At 44.8% G+C, this 16,397-nt stretch overlaps 1 protein-coding gene across 1 annotated transcript in view; it reads left to right on the forward strand.

The window, feature by feature from the left end:
- The window catches only part of T265_06113 (hypothetical protein), a gene marked incomplete at both ends in the record, with an annotated part of 20,969 nt that extends 4,892 nt beyond the window's left edge, over positions 1-16,077 (forward strand). The window contains 10 exons of the mRNA XM_009171299.1: positions 72-413; positions 694-1,238; positions 3,163-3,391; positions 6,062-6,229; positions 6,866-7,291; positions 8,041-8,184; positions 9,249-9,578; positions 10,829-11,464; positions 13,411-13,885; positions 15,705-16,077. Of these exons, the coding sequence (XP_009169563.1) occupies positions 72-413; positions 694-1,238; positions 3,163-3,391; positions 6,062-6,229; positions 6,866-7,291; positions 8,041-8,184; positions 9,249-9,578; positions 10,829-11,464; positions 13,411-13,885; positions 15,705-15,973 (3,564 nt within the window). The remainder of the gene's footprint in view (positions 1-71; positions 414-693; positions 1,239-3,162; positions 3,392-6,061; positions 6,230-6,865; positions 7,292-8,040; positions 8,185-9,248; positions 9,579-10,828; positions 11,465-13,410; positions 13,886-15,704) is intronic.
- Between the last annotated feature and the right edge of the window lie 320 nt (positions 16,078-16,397).

The raw sequence follows: 16,397 nt of genomic DNA on the forward strand, positions 1-16,397 counted from the left end.
TCGCTAGCTAGAGAATCACAAGTTGGATTCGGTTAATTTTCCATAACTGATGTTTGTTACTCTGGTTTTAGTTTCTGAAGACCATCGAAAGTTCCGGGGGAACGGGAAGTACTGCCGTCCGTCTCGACTCTTCTAGGGAGCGCGAAGTGGTTTTTCCGCCTGAAATCGGTCCTCTGAAAAGTCTGTACGGTTCCACTGTGGAAGAGCGCCTGTCCATATTACAAGCCCATTATCAGATGCAGCGCCAACAAAGACCATCCCAGGTTGCATTTCAACCTTTCGAACTTGGTCCTCTAGATTCAAGCATGTCAGAGGATGCCCTAGATCCACGTGCAGCAACCATTCGTGGAACTTGCATGGATATGTGCCCGGAGTTGGAGCGCTATTTCCGCGAGATTCATCACCGGGTTTCCGTAAGTCTTCTGTCCTTGAAAAGGCTCTTCTTCTGGAGCTTCATTCCTAAAGAATTGTCTCGTGACGGTCCTTTGTTTCTCATCTCTTTTCTAAACTCATCCCTTCTGGGCAGCTATTCAGAATTCAGCTGTTCATACACTCACTTACTCTCGTGGACCATTTTTCCTCATTTCTCGAGAGTTACAGTCTTTGTGCACACTTCCAGCTAGCTCTGAGAAAGAAACCAGGAGATCCTTTGAGTCCTAATAGGTTTTTATCTTGGAACAATGTTTTTCACAGGTGTTCGAATGCCTGCCTTCCACCCTTGCTGCCCCCTCGAGTTGGCAAATGGATCACACACGCGCCGTGAAAGATTATGAACGTTCTTCAGCAGACCAGCCTGTTCCGTTGCCTTGTGAACTACGACCGACACCTGTGTTGCGGCGCACAATGGCTTACCTCCTGGCTAGTATTGCCGATCGTCCGGAACTCGACAATACACGTAGTTTGTGGAAGCCTTGGTACGAGTTTATGTGGACCCGGACGCGTGCAATCCGGAAGGATATCGTTCAGCAACGCCTGTGTTGTCCCGTTATCGTGGGAGTGATGGAACGCATTGCTCGTTTCCACATATTTTGCGCTGCCCGTTTGGTTGACCAGCCGATCGACAGCTTTGACCCTCGCATAAACTCTGAAAATTTGACGCAATGTCTACAGACACTGAAGGAGATGTACAATGACTTGGGTGCGGACATAAGTGACCAGTCCAACTGTATCTGCCCGAACGAAGCAGAGTTTCGTGCATACATGCTTCTGATGAACTTAAACGACCAAGGAGCTCTGAAGTAGGTCTTTGAAGCTGTATCTTTAATTGATTCACTATTCTCCTGTGGTCTAAACGTATTTCTGTCTTTGTGCTACGTTGTCATACGCTATTCCATTTTGCGAAACTTGTACCGCGGGTAAATGGAGTCGTGAAAGCTAGCCATTCTACCGAAACCAAAAGTACTGCATCCCGCTGTGTCTTGAAAATGGCTCATAACTCGCAAGATGCGCCTCACTTCAAATCGACCTAATTCTTCACTACAAACGATCGTTTACCAAGTTTTGTATGTAGAAGCTTTAGTTCGCGACTTAGTAGAGCATGTGCTGTAAATGATTGGACTCTCAGAAGCTCGTCTGCACGATGTTGTAGCCTATCTTGTAGGCATGAAGGGGTCCGTCACGTGGCTGTGATCCCTGTTGCTTTACCGAGCAGACTTGTCTAACCAGTACATTTACACGAGTGACAAGCCTCGTGTGGTTGTGATTACCTGGAAACACCGATTTTTTTCCTGTAAGATCATTTATAATCGAAGGCCAACCGGACTGTAAACGCCAGGTTTTTTATCAAAATCGATGAGTAGTTGAAATACTCAATCTTTATGTTCACGATTAGCCGTGATGGCTGTAATATAACACGCCTAGACTGTTCGCTCGTAAAAATGTACTTCCCCTGATGAACAGATTTGCTGAATTTTTTGTGTGGAAGTTTTTACTATCCCCCCATGAATGCCTATCTTTGCAAAATTATTGTCAAATCTGAATTTAGCGAGTGCTGATTGTCCCACATCTCACCGAGCTTTGTATGCTTGATTGATGGTGTGTGAATGACAGGCGAGATGCACCAAGTGGTTAGAGCGCGAATTTACTGACCTGAAAGGACCGTGGTTCGAACCCGACCTCTGCCTCTAGACTTCCCCTGTCTGGGCTTGGGCAACCTGGCAGTATCCCAGCCCTTGTGCTTCCTTTGTGTGGCATGTCAGCTAGGCACCGAAAGGGTGCTACAGCTGAACGATTTTTTTACGAATGACAGATCTGAAATTTTTCAGTAGACATACGCGATCAACATATATGAAAATAGCGGGCAGCTCTACGCGTACTACATAGGAATGTGTTATTTCGGAAGGAACAGCAGTAGGCTGTTCCAGCTCTCGAATGCGATGCACAACCTCGCGGCCGCATTAAAAATGGGTTGATTAGATTAACGTATTCCCACATGCCTGTTAAAATGAGTTATTTTACACGCAGTTTGTATCAGCTCTCCGGTGGCTTGTCAAAGTGGCTGCATTTAAAACTGTCCCCGTTACGTAATATTTGCCGAGACTAAAGTCGGTTGACAGTCGTTACAGCTAGATGCGAATTGAGATCACGAATGGGCTTGAGATTGCCATGAGGCGCATGCAATAACCGCGTGTGATCGACTCAGGGCTAACAGTTATTGTCTCTTTACTTCGCACTTTTTCTGCCTACTTGACCAGGATCCCGAAACAATATGAGTGACAGTCTTCAAGTGTTTTCTGTTCCCACTGACGTCTTTGGCTTTTTCCCGTTTGTTCCAGTCCCGTTAAAGTATTTGCACAACCCAGCGTGCCTCACAAAATAGCAACCATTATCTTCATAATCACTGCTTACTGCACATTACCCTTTAGGCTGTTGTGTTGCATTGTCCCTCGGGTTTGGTCTTCAAATGTGATGGAGTTACATCCCAAGTGCATCTAGCTACCATAGGATATCTCTTCTGCTGGTGCTCTTTTACCAACTGTGTTGATCGCTACCGCCTCGAACTCCACGTTGGTTTTCCGGCAAGTATTTCCTAGGTGTTCATCCCTTCTGGACCTACCGATTAGTCTTCAGCTTTTGGTTTTGTGGCTCACATTCAGTATCACATCCGTATCTGTCATCCTCAGAAACATTTTCCCTCATATCATCTGTCGATTTCTTCCAAAGCGATGTGCAAAAATTGCCGTCTCATCTGCTTCGGTCCCCCGAAATGCGGTTTGCTGTCAGTGTGCATGAATCCGTGACGACGAACAATTATATTCGATTTTTCCGTTTGGTTCATCAAGCCACCTTCTTGTCTGCATGCTTGATGCATCGCTATTTCGTCCAAGTTCGCAGTCAAGCTCTCATACGTCTGGCAGCCTCTTTTGCTGGGCACCCGAGGAAAGATGTGCAGGTGAATCATGTGTATACATACTCTCGTTTTCTTTGCTCGTATTTGTCGTATGGTACTCATGTCTTGCACATTTACAGTTTGCTCAGAGCTGTCGCACAGAACGGCTTCTCAGACCTCGGTAAAGTGAGCACGGAGAGCTGTTAGAAAACCTCCTAGATTCGAATGCTCACAACGTATTGTCACAGTGGCTTCTGCGCACAAGCACTGTCGGCTAGGTATCATATCAGAGGAAGCTTGTGTATGGATAGCGAGACGTGGTTGAATCCAAAAATTCAAGAATTGCAGGAGAACAGTTCAGTCGAGCGTACACGAAAGCTGCTTCAGCCGACCCACAATACAGGACACAAGAGACCATCTGTTAGTGAGTCAACTGGCCGCTCCTTGGCACTCCATCAGGTCTTAGGGCAACGCCAACTGTACAGGCCATCCGCATTCCTGGTGCTCCTCAAAGACGACTGAGATTCTGTTGAATGAGACGAGGCTGGAGAGTCTTCAACACCCCCATGTTCAAACAGCTTCTGGTGAGAATTTCGTCAACTTAGAGTGTGCAGACGAGATAGCTCAGTGGTTAAGGAGACAGCTTACGGACCGGAAGGTCCACAGTAATTTTCCCTAAGCACATGAGGTTTTTTGCACTGAGTCTTCAACCTCCCTCCTTGTTACTAATCCCTAATAGGTTGTTATTCACCGTTTTTTTGGCAGTCACATGCCGATTTCGGATGGTGATGCAATCCGTTTGTATGTGGCTTTTTAATTTTCAACGCAACAGCCTTTTTAGCAAACCGTTCCATTGGCCACTAGTTACACAACTATGCTCCCTTATTATGGAGAGAAGACTGATGTCGGCAGTCTGGTTTTCAGACGACCTCATCCCTCTAAGTCCCCGGAAAGCATTCTCTTCTAGGCTTCTGAAAGACTTCCCATTTCTGGAGAGACCATCCAACCTCTTCTGGGAGGTCCACGACTTCGTTGAACCAAGGGTGTTATACTCTAGTATAAAGGCCATAAACTCCATGACATTTCAAGGGGCGGATGAAAGTTCTGTGCAATTCAGCGCATAGGTGGCTCTCGAAATGCGTAAATCCTGGGTGGACTGGCTGAACGAATTGTAATCCGAAATTCTATCATTACTGCTTGATGTATACTGAACTTGTACCGAAAAAGACAACATCCAGCTTGAATTCTTAGTATTGGTGTTTTGGGTACTCGTTTCCAACGTTAGAAATCGTGTTATCGTTTTCCACTGTATTGCCACACATCCGAGAAAAAAAGAAATTTGATTTAAGAGAGGGATAGCAAAGGTCCAGTTTAGAAAAACCGTATATCCCGAGGGATAACGAGAAAGAATAAGTTACCTGCATTGATCAGCATTTAAAGAAACACACCTGAGCGTCATATCGGAGTAAGGGTCGGATCAGTGGGATGGAAAGGTCACCTTCTGCGAACCTTAATTAAAATGAGCCAGCACAACACACAGCGACAGACAAACCTTAGCTGAGCAGTTCGGCTGGACGTGGCAGTATGCTCGCCATTGGGATCGGTTGCATGTTTTCCCTTACAGTATCCTGTCACGTACAGTAAACAGCACGTGAACCCCAACCACTAGCACACTCAATCTACTCTCAGTCAGTTCGTCAACCTTCCATAACAAAGGGTTATGCCTCAGTCAGTTCATGGCTTGTCATTCGTCAACCTTCCATAACAAAGGGTTATGATGCAAAACAGTGCTTTCTTCGACGGATAGTGGTTGGGCATGTGCCCGGATGGCGCTTCTGGATAGAAAAGGAGCTGAAAACCAGGGTAACAAACGTTAAGGACGGTCTCGATCTTCTGGGATTACATGTCAACTACAGGCCCCATTGATGGGTAAAATTGACCTACACAGCGCCCATCATGCAATGGATAATCGGTCGCTAACGGCAGCGATCCGGGACGTTTTTGGAGTTGGCGCATGCTGGAGTCAGTCGCCATGACGGACAGGCTGCAGTCAGCTAAATCCTGCTATCAGATGTCTGGAGTCGAGTCAGTGTCCATGTCTACCTCTAATTTGTCATTGTACCGTCGGTGTTTCTTTGGGGACAACAAAGCTTACGTTGCGGTATATCTGACTTTCGAGTGACACCTGTTTGTAGGGTGATTTTTAGGCGATCATTGTAGGTTCTTCTCACTTACTAATATCGATTTCAGCTTACAACGTCAACTGTGTGGAGATGTGGAAACAGCTTTTGACGAATGCGCTGTAAAGATATCAGGACGATCAACAAACGATGACGTTATGGATGTCACCGAATAGCCAAAGCATTTCCTATTATATAAATATATACACCGTTAAATGAACTTGATCGAGTACCACAACTTTCTTAGTTTTTCTACTATTTGGATCTTAAATTCCTCCCTAGAAATCTAAAAGTAAGTTTTCTCTTGATAAATTCTTTGAAGGGATTACATCACTTATATTGTGTTTGGAGGAACAGGATTGCACAGCGTAGGTCGTAGCTGACGTGGATGGTTTTTACGCTATCTCTAGGTGAGTGATCTACCTTCGAATGCTTCTCTCTTGGACTAGATCACTATAATGGATTCATGGTGTCACTGGCTTTGTTTAAAACGTGTACCTGAAAAATATACGTGTGTGTTAATCAACTTTCCTGTCACACTTCTCTTACTTAGTATCCGCTGAGCACACTGACTCGGCAGCTGGGTTTCGAAGATACTCAAGAGGCGAAATCATTCTGTGAATGTTGGGGCCTTACCGTTTGTGTTAACCAACTTGTGTTTGAGAAACAAACCCAGCCGCAACCTCCGGAACTAGCCTGGCGTGAACGAAGAGCCTTGCGGGCAAGTTTTTTTTATGTATTTTGCTTCTGTGTTGTGCACACTTTATACCTCTGTCACTGACTTGAGCAACAGTATGTAGTCTGACTGTAAATGCATGGATATTATTTATGAACTGGATCAGCACTAAGCACCCCCTCTCGCGATTGGTTCGATATGCTTCAAAAGGTTCGACGAAGAACCAAACGGCTGCAAATTCATGCCGTTTTCAGTTGTTGTTGTTGTTGTTGTTGTTGTTGTTGTTGTTGTTGTTGTTGTTGTTGTTGTTGTTGTTGTTGTTGTTGTTGTTGTTGTTGTTGTTGTTGTTGTTGTTGTTGTTGTTGTTGTTGTTGTTGTTGTTGTTGTTGTTGTTGTTGTTGTTGTTGTTGTTGTTGTTGTTGTTGTTGTTGTTGTTGTTGTTGTTGTTGTTGTTGTTGTTGTTGTTGAGCATTTCTGACTATTTCTGATCTTCCCTTGCGATCCTCCGATCCATTGTTGGTGCTCCCTGATACTCGAATGCCTGGCCCTTGACCCCAACACCTTCATTAATTGCCCCAAGAATTCGGCATCTTTTTTCCGCCAAGCATTTTCGAATATGCTCTGTGATTGCATCTGTTCTTCTTCAACTTCACATTGCCACATTCAACTCCAAATTTTCAGCTTATTGAACAAAAACGGTCTAGTATCTCTTTATCGACAGTTTTCAATGGTGGACCTGTTTGTCGCGATGATGCTGTTCCGCCCCCAGTTCACTCGTCTTTTGACAACCGGGATCGCTTTGTTGGAAAAGACGAGTTAGAAGAGCCAAATCGTTTACAACCTTCGACTGTCAGCTACTCCGTGCCTGTGCCAGCGTTTGTCCCCGCGGAACCGTCCAATTTACCACCCGTTGACCGAAAACCTCAGGACCCTTACATGAAAGAATTACTTGGCAACAAACCATTGGTTATGAACTTTATAGATCAATGGGTCGATGAATTCCTGGACTTCAGGGGAGTTGCTTGCCAAGTGCTGGTTGAGGAATCCGTTTTACGCACAGTCCTCATGGAATTGGTCGAATGCACTGTTCGTCAGGAGGTCTACAAGGTAGGTTTACCTTTTGCTTCAAGAACTCAGGTTCAATGCACTGGGGTTCTCCATTTTCTTGATTCTTAAGTGGGTACAATGCACTGTTCATGATGTACCGAAAACAAACTAATTGTCTTACTTTAAATTGGTTTAATTCTGCCCTTCAAATTACAACAAAATGCTGTCCAACCAACCAGCTTCAACAGGAGGGCAGTACATTTGTTGCCTAATATCCATTTATTATTATCATCGTTTTTTGTTTTGAAAATAATTATCAGTAGTAGGTAACACGCCGGTAAAAATTGGCACAAATTCAGGAACAGCAGGCGCTAGGTAACACGCCGGTAAAAATTGGCACAAATTCAGGAACAGCAGGCGCTGCTGTAGATCTCGTCTGGTGAATGCACACATTTCCGTCCATCTGACGCCCGGTCCCCGTTGCACAGACTTTTGTGACTTCTCCATAAAGCTGGTTTGAGACTAAATGGATAGCCTCGAGATGTGACCACTGTTCATCCCTTGTTTCAGCTACCTATCACATTTCACCTGACCTACCGCGATGCAGTAGCTGAAGAACGATATTAGGCAAAAAAAAGTCCTCAGTGTGGAGACATAATGTCTCTCCCATACTGGTATTTTGGTCTTGTATAACCATGTTTAACTGCCTTTTTCGAGCAAGTTTATGGTCCCTTGTTGGATGGGTTTCACTGCTTAGTTATCTCATCATCAGAAAACAGCGGATCCTTTTTTCTCTTGTTTTGAAACAGATGGTGACGGAATCGTTGAACACACAGCACCAGACTGTTCAGGACCGTACATCTACTGATTTGCGTGATTCCTTGCTTGAGTCCGTGCTCATCACGGAGTGCCAGAGGATTGCGCAGCATTGTCTAGCTCTCGTGTCCCTATGTGTGAGTTTTCTTGTGCTTGGTCTGTAAAGACGGGATGTGCGAAAGTGGATTACCCAACATTGGTAATGTTTATTCTTCCGTTTGCGAAAAAGAACACCATTTTAAATTAGTAGACTTCAATATCACTTTAACTGTTGCGATCTTTTCGTGTGTTAATGCTCATTTATACGATCAGAGTATCGTGGAAATATTCCCCAAAGTTCAGATATCTCAATCCCCAGGTGGCCTAAACTGCACCATATAGACCGCACCCAAACACTAAAAAGGTGTAGAAGAGGAGCGACATACTTCTTTTTGTCGGCTGATACTTCCTGGTACTCAGTCTGACGGTCCTAGTTTTAGTGATCGTTTGTGACCATAGCAACCAGAGTGCTCAGTACTTCGGCTATCTCATACCAAGCTTAGCGATTTAATCCGCGTTTTCTTGGCACAAAACCACTTATATTTACCTTCGGATCCAAGTTTTTTAAAGGACATGCCAGTTTCAAGGTAATTTGGCTTTCACTTTGTCTTATTGGTTTGTTAGGCAGTTTCCTAGCTCTGAGTCGAGTAGTGATAACCTAGACACCTTGGTTTTAATAAAACGCAACACGGCATTTCCAGTGGAGATTTCGTCCTGTAGGTGAAGTCAATCATCAGCAGAGCATATCTCACGAATCGATGCGCCGATTCGATCTCGTAACCCCCAGGCCACAACCGGCTGATCAGCAATGTGCTTAACTCTCACTTAGCAGGATATGAAGCCACTCATCCTTCAATCGCAGAATCCACGTGTGAACTGGCTTCTCTTGTGGCAACTTTTCAGGTGGAAGATCCATTCATCGTGTGAGCTAACTGGAGTCCGTTGGTATTTTGAAAAGATTTAGGAATTTTGGTCTCATTTATAGGACAAAATCTCCATTGAAAATTCCAAAATCTATCAAGTAACACAGTACTGTCAACGTGTTATTTACCGTGGGAGATTTTGTGCTTGTGTTTGCCCTTGTTTTAATTTCATGTGTTCATCTTATCCGTAATCTAATCGTCATCCCTCTGCCTCTCAATGCCTCGTTTCCCCCAAACAGCGTGATATGCTTGAGTTTGAGTTCTTGCCACTTCTCACTGAAACTGTCATCAGAAATTGTTGGCTGTCAACCAAAGCTGACCACTTTCGCCGGCAACACTTGCTGCAAGCATGTTTTCATCGATTTCGTCTGTGCATGCATCACAAACAATGTGCAGAACGCGAACATGCTCTGTTTCGATCCATGCCTGCTTGTCCACCAACTCACCTGAATGCATTGAGTCTGGTCGGACCCAAGGTGCTAACAGGAATGGTTATGAACTCATCTGATAGTCAACGCTGGCATGACGCTTCGGCCAAACGCCCCCGGTTTTCTAGATGGGCTCAACAGGTGAGAATTTCCTCCAAACCCTGCGAGGTGACGGCCCATGGGACCCACCCGAGCCATTCGTTGCAGACAGGGTGAACACTGTTGTAGATTTTTTATTGGCATTCAACGGTCTACTTACCCACGGACCTTTTAGTAATCGCTCGGGTGTATAAAACCTGTCAACCAAGGGGATTGGCTTACTTCACGTTGTTAGAAAACCCATCTTCAATACACTTCCTGGATTTACTCACACGATGCTGGTGGGGACGCGCCTTCAGGACTTGTGAGACCATGGTGAATTAGTACTGCTGTCCTACTGTGTAACTAGCACCTGCCATCAACATTGCTTCGTCAACCATTTACTCTTAGAAATGTGATAAATAGTTGGTTGGTCGTCATTCTTATGCATCATTTTTCTGCTGGTTGACTCTACTCTTTCATATTTTGTCCCTTTTTCTCCCGTTGGCTCAGAATTTGTTTGATTGCTTTCCTTGCAAACTGGTCGTCTAACCCATGCACACCTCGTTTCACGAAAAACAATCACCAAAAAAGGACTACTTCTCTGGAGAGCGTTCTGTTTCAGTCAGTAGTTAATTTACGACATCACATTAGAAAGGTCAATCCCTCAGCAGAAGCCAGATGATCCTCTTCCCAGTGGTTCTTTTTGGGGATCGCTGAATTGGGGTTTTTGCGAGGGGAGTGTATACTCCAACGTGGCTGACAGGAAATATTATTATGGATTGTATCCTCGGAGGAGAATTTGTCTTTGGAGTGAGGGGGCGGGATAGTTCAGTGGTTAGAGCGCGAATTTACTGACCGCAAGATTCGTGGTTCGAACCCGACCTCCGTATCTCCACTTCTGTTGTCTAGGTTTGAGTAACCTGGCAGTATCCCAGCCCTCGTGCTTTCTTCGGATGGCATGGCAGTTAATCACCGAAGGGGTGTTAAAGCTGAACGATTATCTTTGTATTGTTAGTATTCTTTTACTTTACTCATTCAATCACTTTCATCACTAATTTGGGTTTATCAGGTTTACTTAGTTCAGTAATCAGGTCTATTAAGACTGAATGATGGTTGAATGATCGGATTTGTCGTGTCAGTAAACCTTGGATCTCTAGTTATGCTGGATGCTGAGTGACAGTCTTAGGCGAGAGTACTTTATCGAGCGATGTGTAGTTTGCGGTATTATTGGTGTTCACTTCCCACTATGCAATAATATATGGATTTCGATTCATCCATCTGCTTCTGTACACTCACTTTGTCCGTTTTAGATGGACGACAAAATAACTTGGCAGCCCGTTCCTCTTGCATCACAACTCATCGGTTGCTCCCTTGGCCTCTATTCACCCATGTCTGCTGCTCGTTTGCGCAAACCCCTCAGTGTGATAACCGCCTGGCTTCGAATCAAGTTGTCTAGTTGCCGTTTGATTTCCGTGCCCAACTTGATTGGTTGCTCCCCCGACACGTCTAAGCTAACCGGCCTACTTTGTCTTGGAAGTCCTGATGAGTTGGTCTTGCGCTGTTCCACCCAGAACAAACTCCCAGTTTTGGTCTTTATTCCAAAAGATATGACTTCTGACGAGAAAGATGGAAAGTATTACACTGCCGATTCGTCTCTGGTTTACACTATGAGTTTCTCCTGGACAGGTATGGATCAATTTGTGCCTAACCAAAGCTGGTCCGTCGTGCTTCGAGATGGTCTGGATTGGTTGACATCGAACATCCTCACAAGGTCCATCGCAACTCACTTGCCTGAGTCTCAGTTGTCTCCATGTCGATCTCGCTCCGGCCGTCTGTCGAACCAAATTAGATTGGTCGATATTATTTGGCACCTTGTAGATCGTCTCTTCTTTCATCCATTGTCTACCTTATCCCAAACTTGGAAGGAAAAAGGATTGGTGGCTCCAGTAAGTGCACGGTCTCCATTGTAGCTTACCTGTTCACTGGAATAGACAGTGACCTCTTAAGTGTGAAACACCGGGGACCGAACAAAATCACTATCCTCCTACTTGTCCCTCGGTGTATTGCCGTCACCCAACTGTTACCGCTTGATTTTCCGTAGTTGAATACGTTTCTACAACGAGAAGCTTTATTTTATTTCCGCTATTACTACTAATACACTACAGCTTTTCCATCCGGAACACATTTTGAGTTCCACGTGAACTTATTGTCGACATCTCCATAAAAATTAAGGGCACATTGCTACTCCGGATAAGGGATACGGATCACGGTTCCCTGAGTACAAAAGCCATCCTTCGATTAGCGCCACGTCACTAAGTGTTGGCCTATTTATCTGATATTGCCCCATTATTCATTCTGACCCACCGGATCGCGAAGGCGTTGGTGAAATCTACTTTGACAACGGTATGAAGATAAACCGCCTAAAAGATAGAAGTCATAGGACTAATCAAATTCTCTTACAGGTGGAACAGAAGATCAAGGGTTTGAGAAATCTCTAATGAGTGCATCCAACAGTTTTGAGTGATCATCATCAGAGACAGCAACATCAGTATTGACACTGATGTTACACTGCCGTACAACCATAAAGTTTGTTTAATTATATTCAAAGCCTTGGAATGAAAAGAAATGAGTGGGTGAGGGAAGGAGGGCACCTGGCGCTGACATACCACAAGCATTCTGGGGTGCCTACACCTCCAAGCGCTCAATCAGACAGTCTAAAAAGACACTAACAGCACGAACGCCACTGACATCAATCAATCGCCATTTCTTGCAATGTCTCCAGCCAGTCGCAGGAAGGGGCACGCGAACCCCATCCTTGAAGGCGTACAACACCCGGACTCTCCGTAATCCCTTTCACATCCGTCTGCAAATACGTTATCCAACTCTCGGTTTGCGCCATTCTGAAGGAGGCACGGAGAATAACATTCGTCTCTGTAGACGGTGTTTCGGCATGTATAGCATGTGGCCGAGCCACCGTAGTTGATAGCGCTGGTTTTTTTTCGCGATTGAAGTATCTGCTGTGCAACCATATATCAGTTTTCTAATCACTTCGTCACTGATCAGTGGACGCGACAGTCTGGTGAACAAAGCAGTCAGTCGCAGTGCTTGGATCTGCTGAGAGAGTATTCAGTTTTGGGTGAGGTAGGGTAGAAGCGAGAAACGTGAAAGTGTAATAAGAGAGGCGTCGGTAGTAGTATGTTTTCGAATACCCTTCGTGCTTTTCGCAGCAAATAAGGTGACTCGGCTGATGGCACCACGCAACGGCTGATTTGACATGAGTTTATTTGTGTGTGCTTGTACGTGGATTAGGATACTACCAGCTAGACAGGAGGACGAGTAGGGTCTTCAACCAAAAGCCTGACCGCAAGGCAGCGGTGTTTGGTGGGAAATGCAAGTGTATTCGAATTTTTACAGAACGAGTCGTCACACATGTTCTAACCCCCAACCTGAAGGGCTGAGAGACTGTGTTGGTCAGCTCTCTAACTATTAACCAACTCGGTATGAGAGACTGTGAATGCCGCACGGACACCCCCCCCCAGTATAGCTCAGTGTGTCACCCAGGCACACAAACCGTCACACCACTGTAAGGTCCAGTTTCTTCGTGACGTCCAGAGTAATATTCGTGACTGATCCATTGCGGTCCGTTTCGTTTAGTTCTTGAGGGGTTCGGTCTGGTATTCACCTCTGTCTGTTTCGCCACATAACACGGGTGATGAGGTCGTACGACCCATGCAGTGGCATTTATTTGTAGTCTGTTTATTTATTTCCAAGGCCAAAAGGTCTGCTACTATCTCATTTTCTACTACTATAACGTCGTCCAAAATACCCATTCCTTAGTCACAGAACGTCGTGGGTCTTCTTGATGACCTTCACATTGCCTGTTCATTTTTAGTGTCCGAGCTCCGTATTTCACCTATATCGCGTGGCCGTCGATCGAATATGCAGTCGACTCAACACTACACAACTGTCTATCACCGTCCAATCTGACCTTCACATCCCAACAGAAAGTGTACAGTTGTTGACCGACAGCCATACATGGGATCAGTTCCTCCAAAACTGGTCAGCATTTTCCGAACAACTGCATCTGAGTCCCTACACTTATTGTTGGGTTCAAACAGCCATCAGTCATGTAGAAAAGTCGTTCCATGCGTCCGCTGGTCTCCTCAATCTTGCTCCCTTACCTGTACTGGCTCCATGGCTGACCTTGTGTATGGCTACTGTGCGTGATCGATTGGAACAGCTGGCACATTCTGATCTTGCTGATCAATCTGCTGAGCTGGTTTCGATCGAAAGCCTATTGGAACTGCTCTGTGAAACCGAAGATCAAGAAGTACTGGCAGAATTCACGTCACACTTTTCCACGCTTGGTACGTGAGTTTCTTGGCACTTTCGCTTTCATATCAATATAGCTTGTTCATGTTATCCAGGTTTACTATCGTAGCCATGTGTTGTTGGATCCACACCTTAAATCAGTATGCGGACTACTGTAGTATCACTATCTCATTATGCATTGGCATAGTTCAGCTGTAGCACCCTTTCGGTGCCTAACTGCCATGCCACCGGAATGAAGCACGAGGGATGGGATACTGCCAGCTTGCCCAAGCCTAGACAGGGGAAGTTGAGAGACAGAGGTCGGATTCGAACCACAAACCTTCCAGTCAGTAAATTCGCGCTCTAACCACTGAGCCATCTCGTTCCCATGCGTTGGAAACACTTCTGCTGTAAAAAAAAAGTTGGTCCGACTGTCTTTTGTGTCCAGAATTTTCGTCCCCCAGAGATTGTAGAACTTTAAAGGCATCGATCCGATTGTAACAGAACGCACCTGAAAATGTCCTCTGATGTGAACAGTCAACATTATCTGAAGGGTTTTCAATCCTTTGAAACTCGCCCTGATCGCTTCCAAGCTATGTTATTTCATCGTAGCACTAACTTCGTGTGAAGAGCGGATTAAGTCACCCATAAATGACTCTAAGCTGATAGTCATCAGGAACACTTATGAGAGTGAAATTATATATCCCGGGTCCGTGTATTCCAGATAGGCTAAGTCACACTGAACCTGTTTCACTGTATCTTGGTCAACTGGATTATTCAAAACAGAGTGCTTCAGCTCACTTGGTACCCGCTAGTCATCGATAGCAGCACTTCAGTCAATGGTTAATACTCGAGTTGCATGTGATACCCTCATACGGTCTTTCTCATGATGTTCGCACTATATCCGGCAATTATTATGTATGGCGGGATTTGACAAGACAACCATAAAATTCACGAACCCAGGATGGAGCCTTATTCTAAGAGATCAATTAAATTTTTAAATGAGTACTATGGAATCAAGAATAGAGCAGTTTGGTGCAATGCGGCATGTTGGATCGGAATAGTTTTTCATCCAATGCTTATCTGGTCTGTGAAATGATCTCATCACATAAGAGGTGAGCCTATCAGATGAGTATGGGCTGATTGTTTACGCGAACTCAGGCTAACAACCACAATTTGTTGATGTAAGGACCATCTAGCAACTGACCAGACATTTGCAGCTTGTGAGATGTTGATCGGGCGGTTCCGTGGCTAAAGTGTCTGTGTCCACCAACGGAACCCTCATAAGAACGAAGTGCCTAGTGTTGATAAGGTCTGAGAAATCAGATGAGCTGGTCTCTGTTGGCTTTGCAGTTGCCAGGGCCTCCATCAGCATAGATGAATATTTATATGAAACTAACTCATGACTCATGGTTACTCAGAAAAAATGTCGGATATTCTAACACTTTACAGACATCTTTCCCTGGCGGGAAATACATATTAGCACATCGCTCAGGTCATTTAGGCCAGTCTAACTTACCACGAGACGTACCACACACGCCAACAAAAGTTCGTGAGCGGAGTGCCTCAAATGGTTAGAGCGCGAAAGTACTGACCGGAAGGTCCGTGGTTCGAGCCCTACCTCTGCCTCTAGACTTCTCCTGTCTATGCTTGGGCAACTTGGCAGTACCTCATCCCCCGTGCTTCCTTCGGGTGGCATGGCAGCTAGGCACCGGAAAGGTATTACAGCTGACTGATTAACAAAAGTTCGTCAAACCGTTCTTTTGATATCTCCCTCTATTTCCGTGAATCATCAGTTTTATCCGCAGATTACTTACTCTAACCCGGTTTTTTTTGACCAGATAACCGTCTTCTTCCGTACGTTAACCATTTCAGGTGAACCATGCACAACGTACATATCAGCAGTAGATCTTTCACTTGCAAATAGTTCACAGCATCAGATCGCCATTCGCTTGCATGGTTCCACAAGAATGGCACCAGTGAACCCCACCTCCAGATCATTACTTCTCGAACTCGATTCGTTGCGTCATCGAATGGACACTTTTGAAGAGTCCATGCAAGAAGTATTGGAACAGACAGGAGTTTCGTCAAAACTCTCGCTCATGAACACACGTACGACTGTTTCTCCTGTTTCAAAATTATAGACACATTCTAAACTTCAGAGTTTTATTTTGTGATAGGAACCTGTTTGTCTGTATTTTTTCGTTTTTTTGTTCCAAACAACCTGCAGCTGTAAATATGATGTCCTATCAGACACAAAATGTCTTCTGCTAACTTTTCAGTCAGACGTGTAGGATAAATGATAAATATGGATGGACTAGAAACTGTTCTCTTTCCTTCGGTCCTCTCTGGCAAGTCATTCGAAAACATAACGTGTTCACAAGAAATCCTCTTCAGGTTAGGTATATATGTTCGCGTACGCAACAGTTCGGTTTTCTTGCTAAATAGACTTATTTCCCTCTATGAATCTGAATAACGATAACGAAAGATAACGTGAGGTTGGTTGATTAGCGGTCAAATGCATTCGAATAGAAATGCCACAAGGAATAATGTATCATTAAAAACATA

Source organism: Opisthorchis viverrini (genome assembly GCF_000715545.1).
Source record: "Opisthorchis viverrini unplaced genomic scaffold opera_v5_120, whole genome shotgun sequence".
NCBI classification, from domain to species: Eukaryota; Metazoa; Platyhelminthes; class Trematoda; order Opisthorchiida; family Opisthorchiidae; genus Opisthorchis; species Opisthorchis viverrini.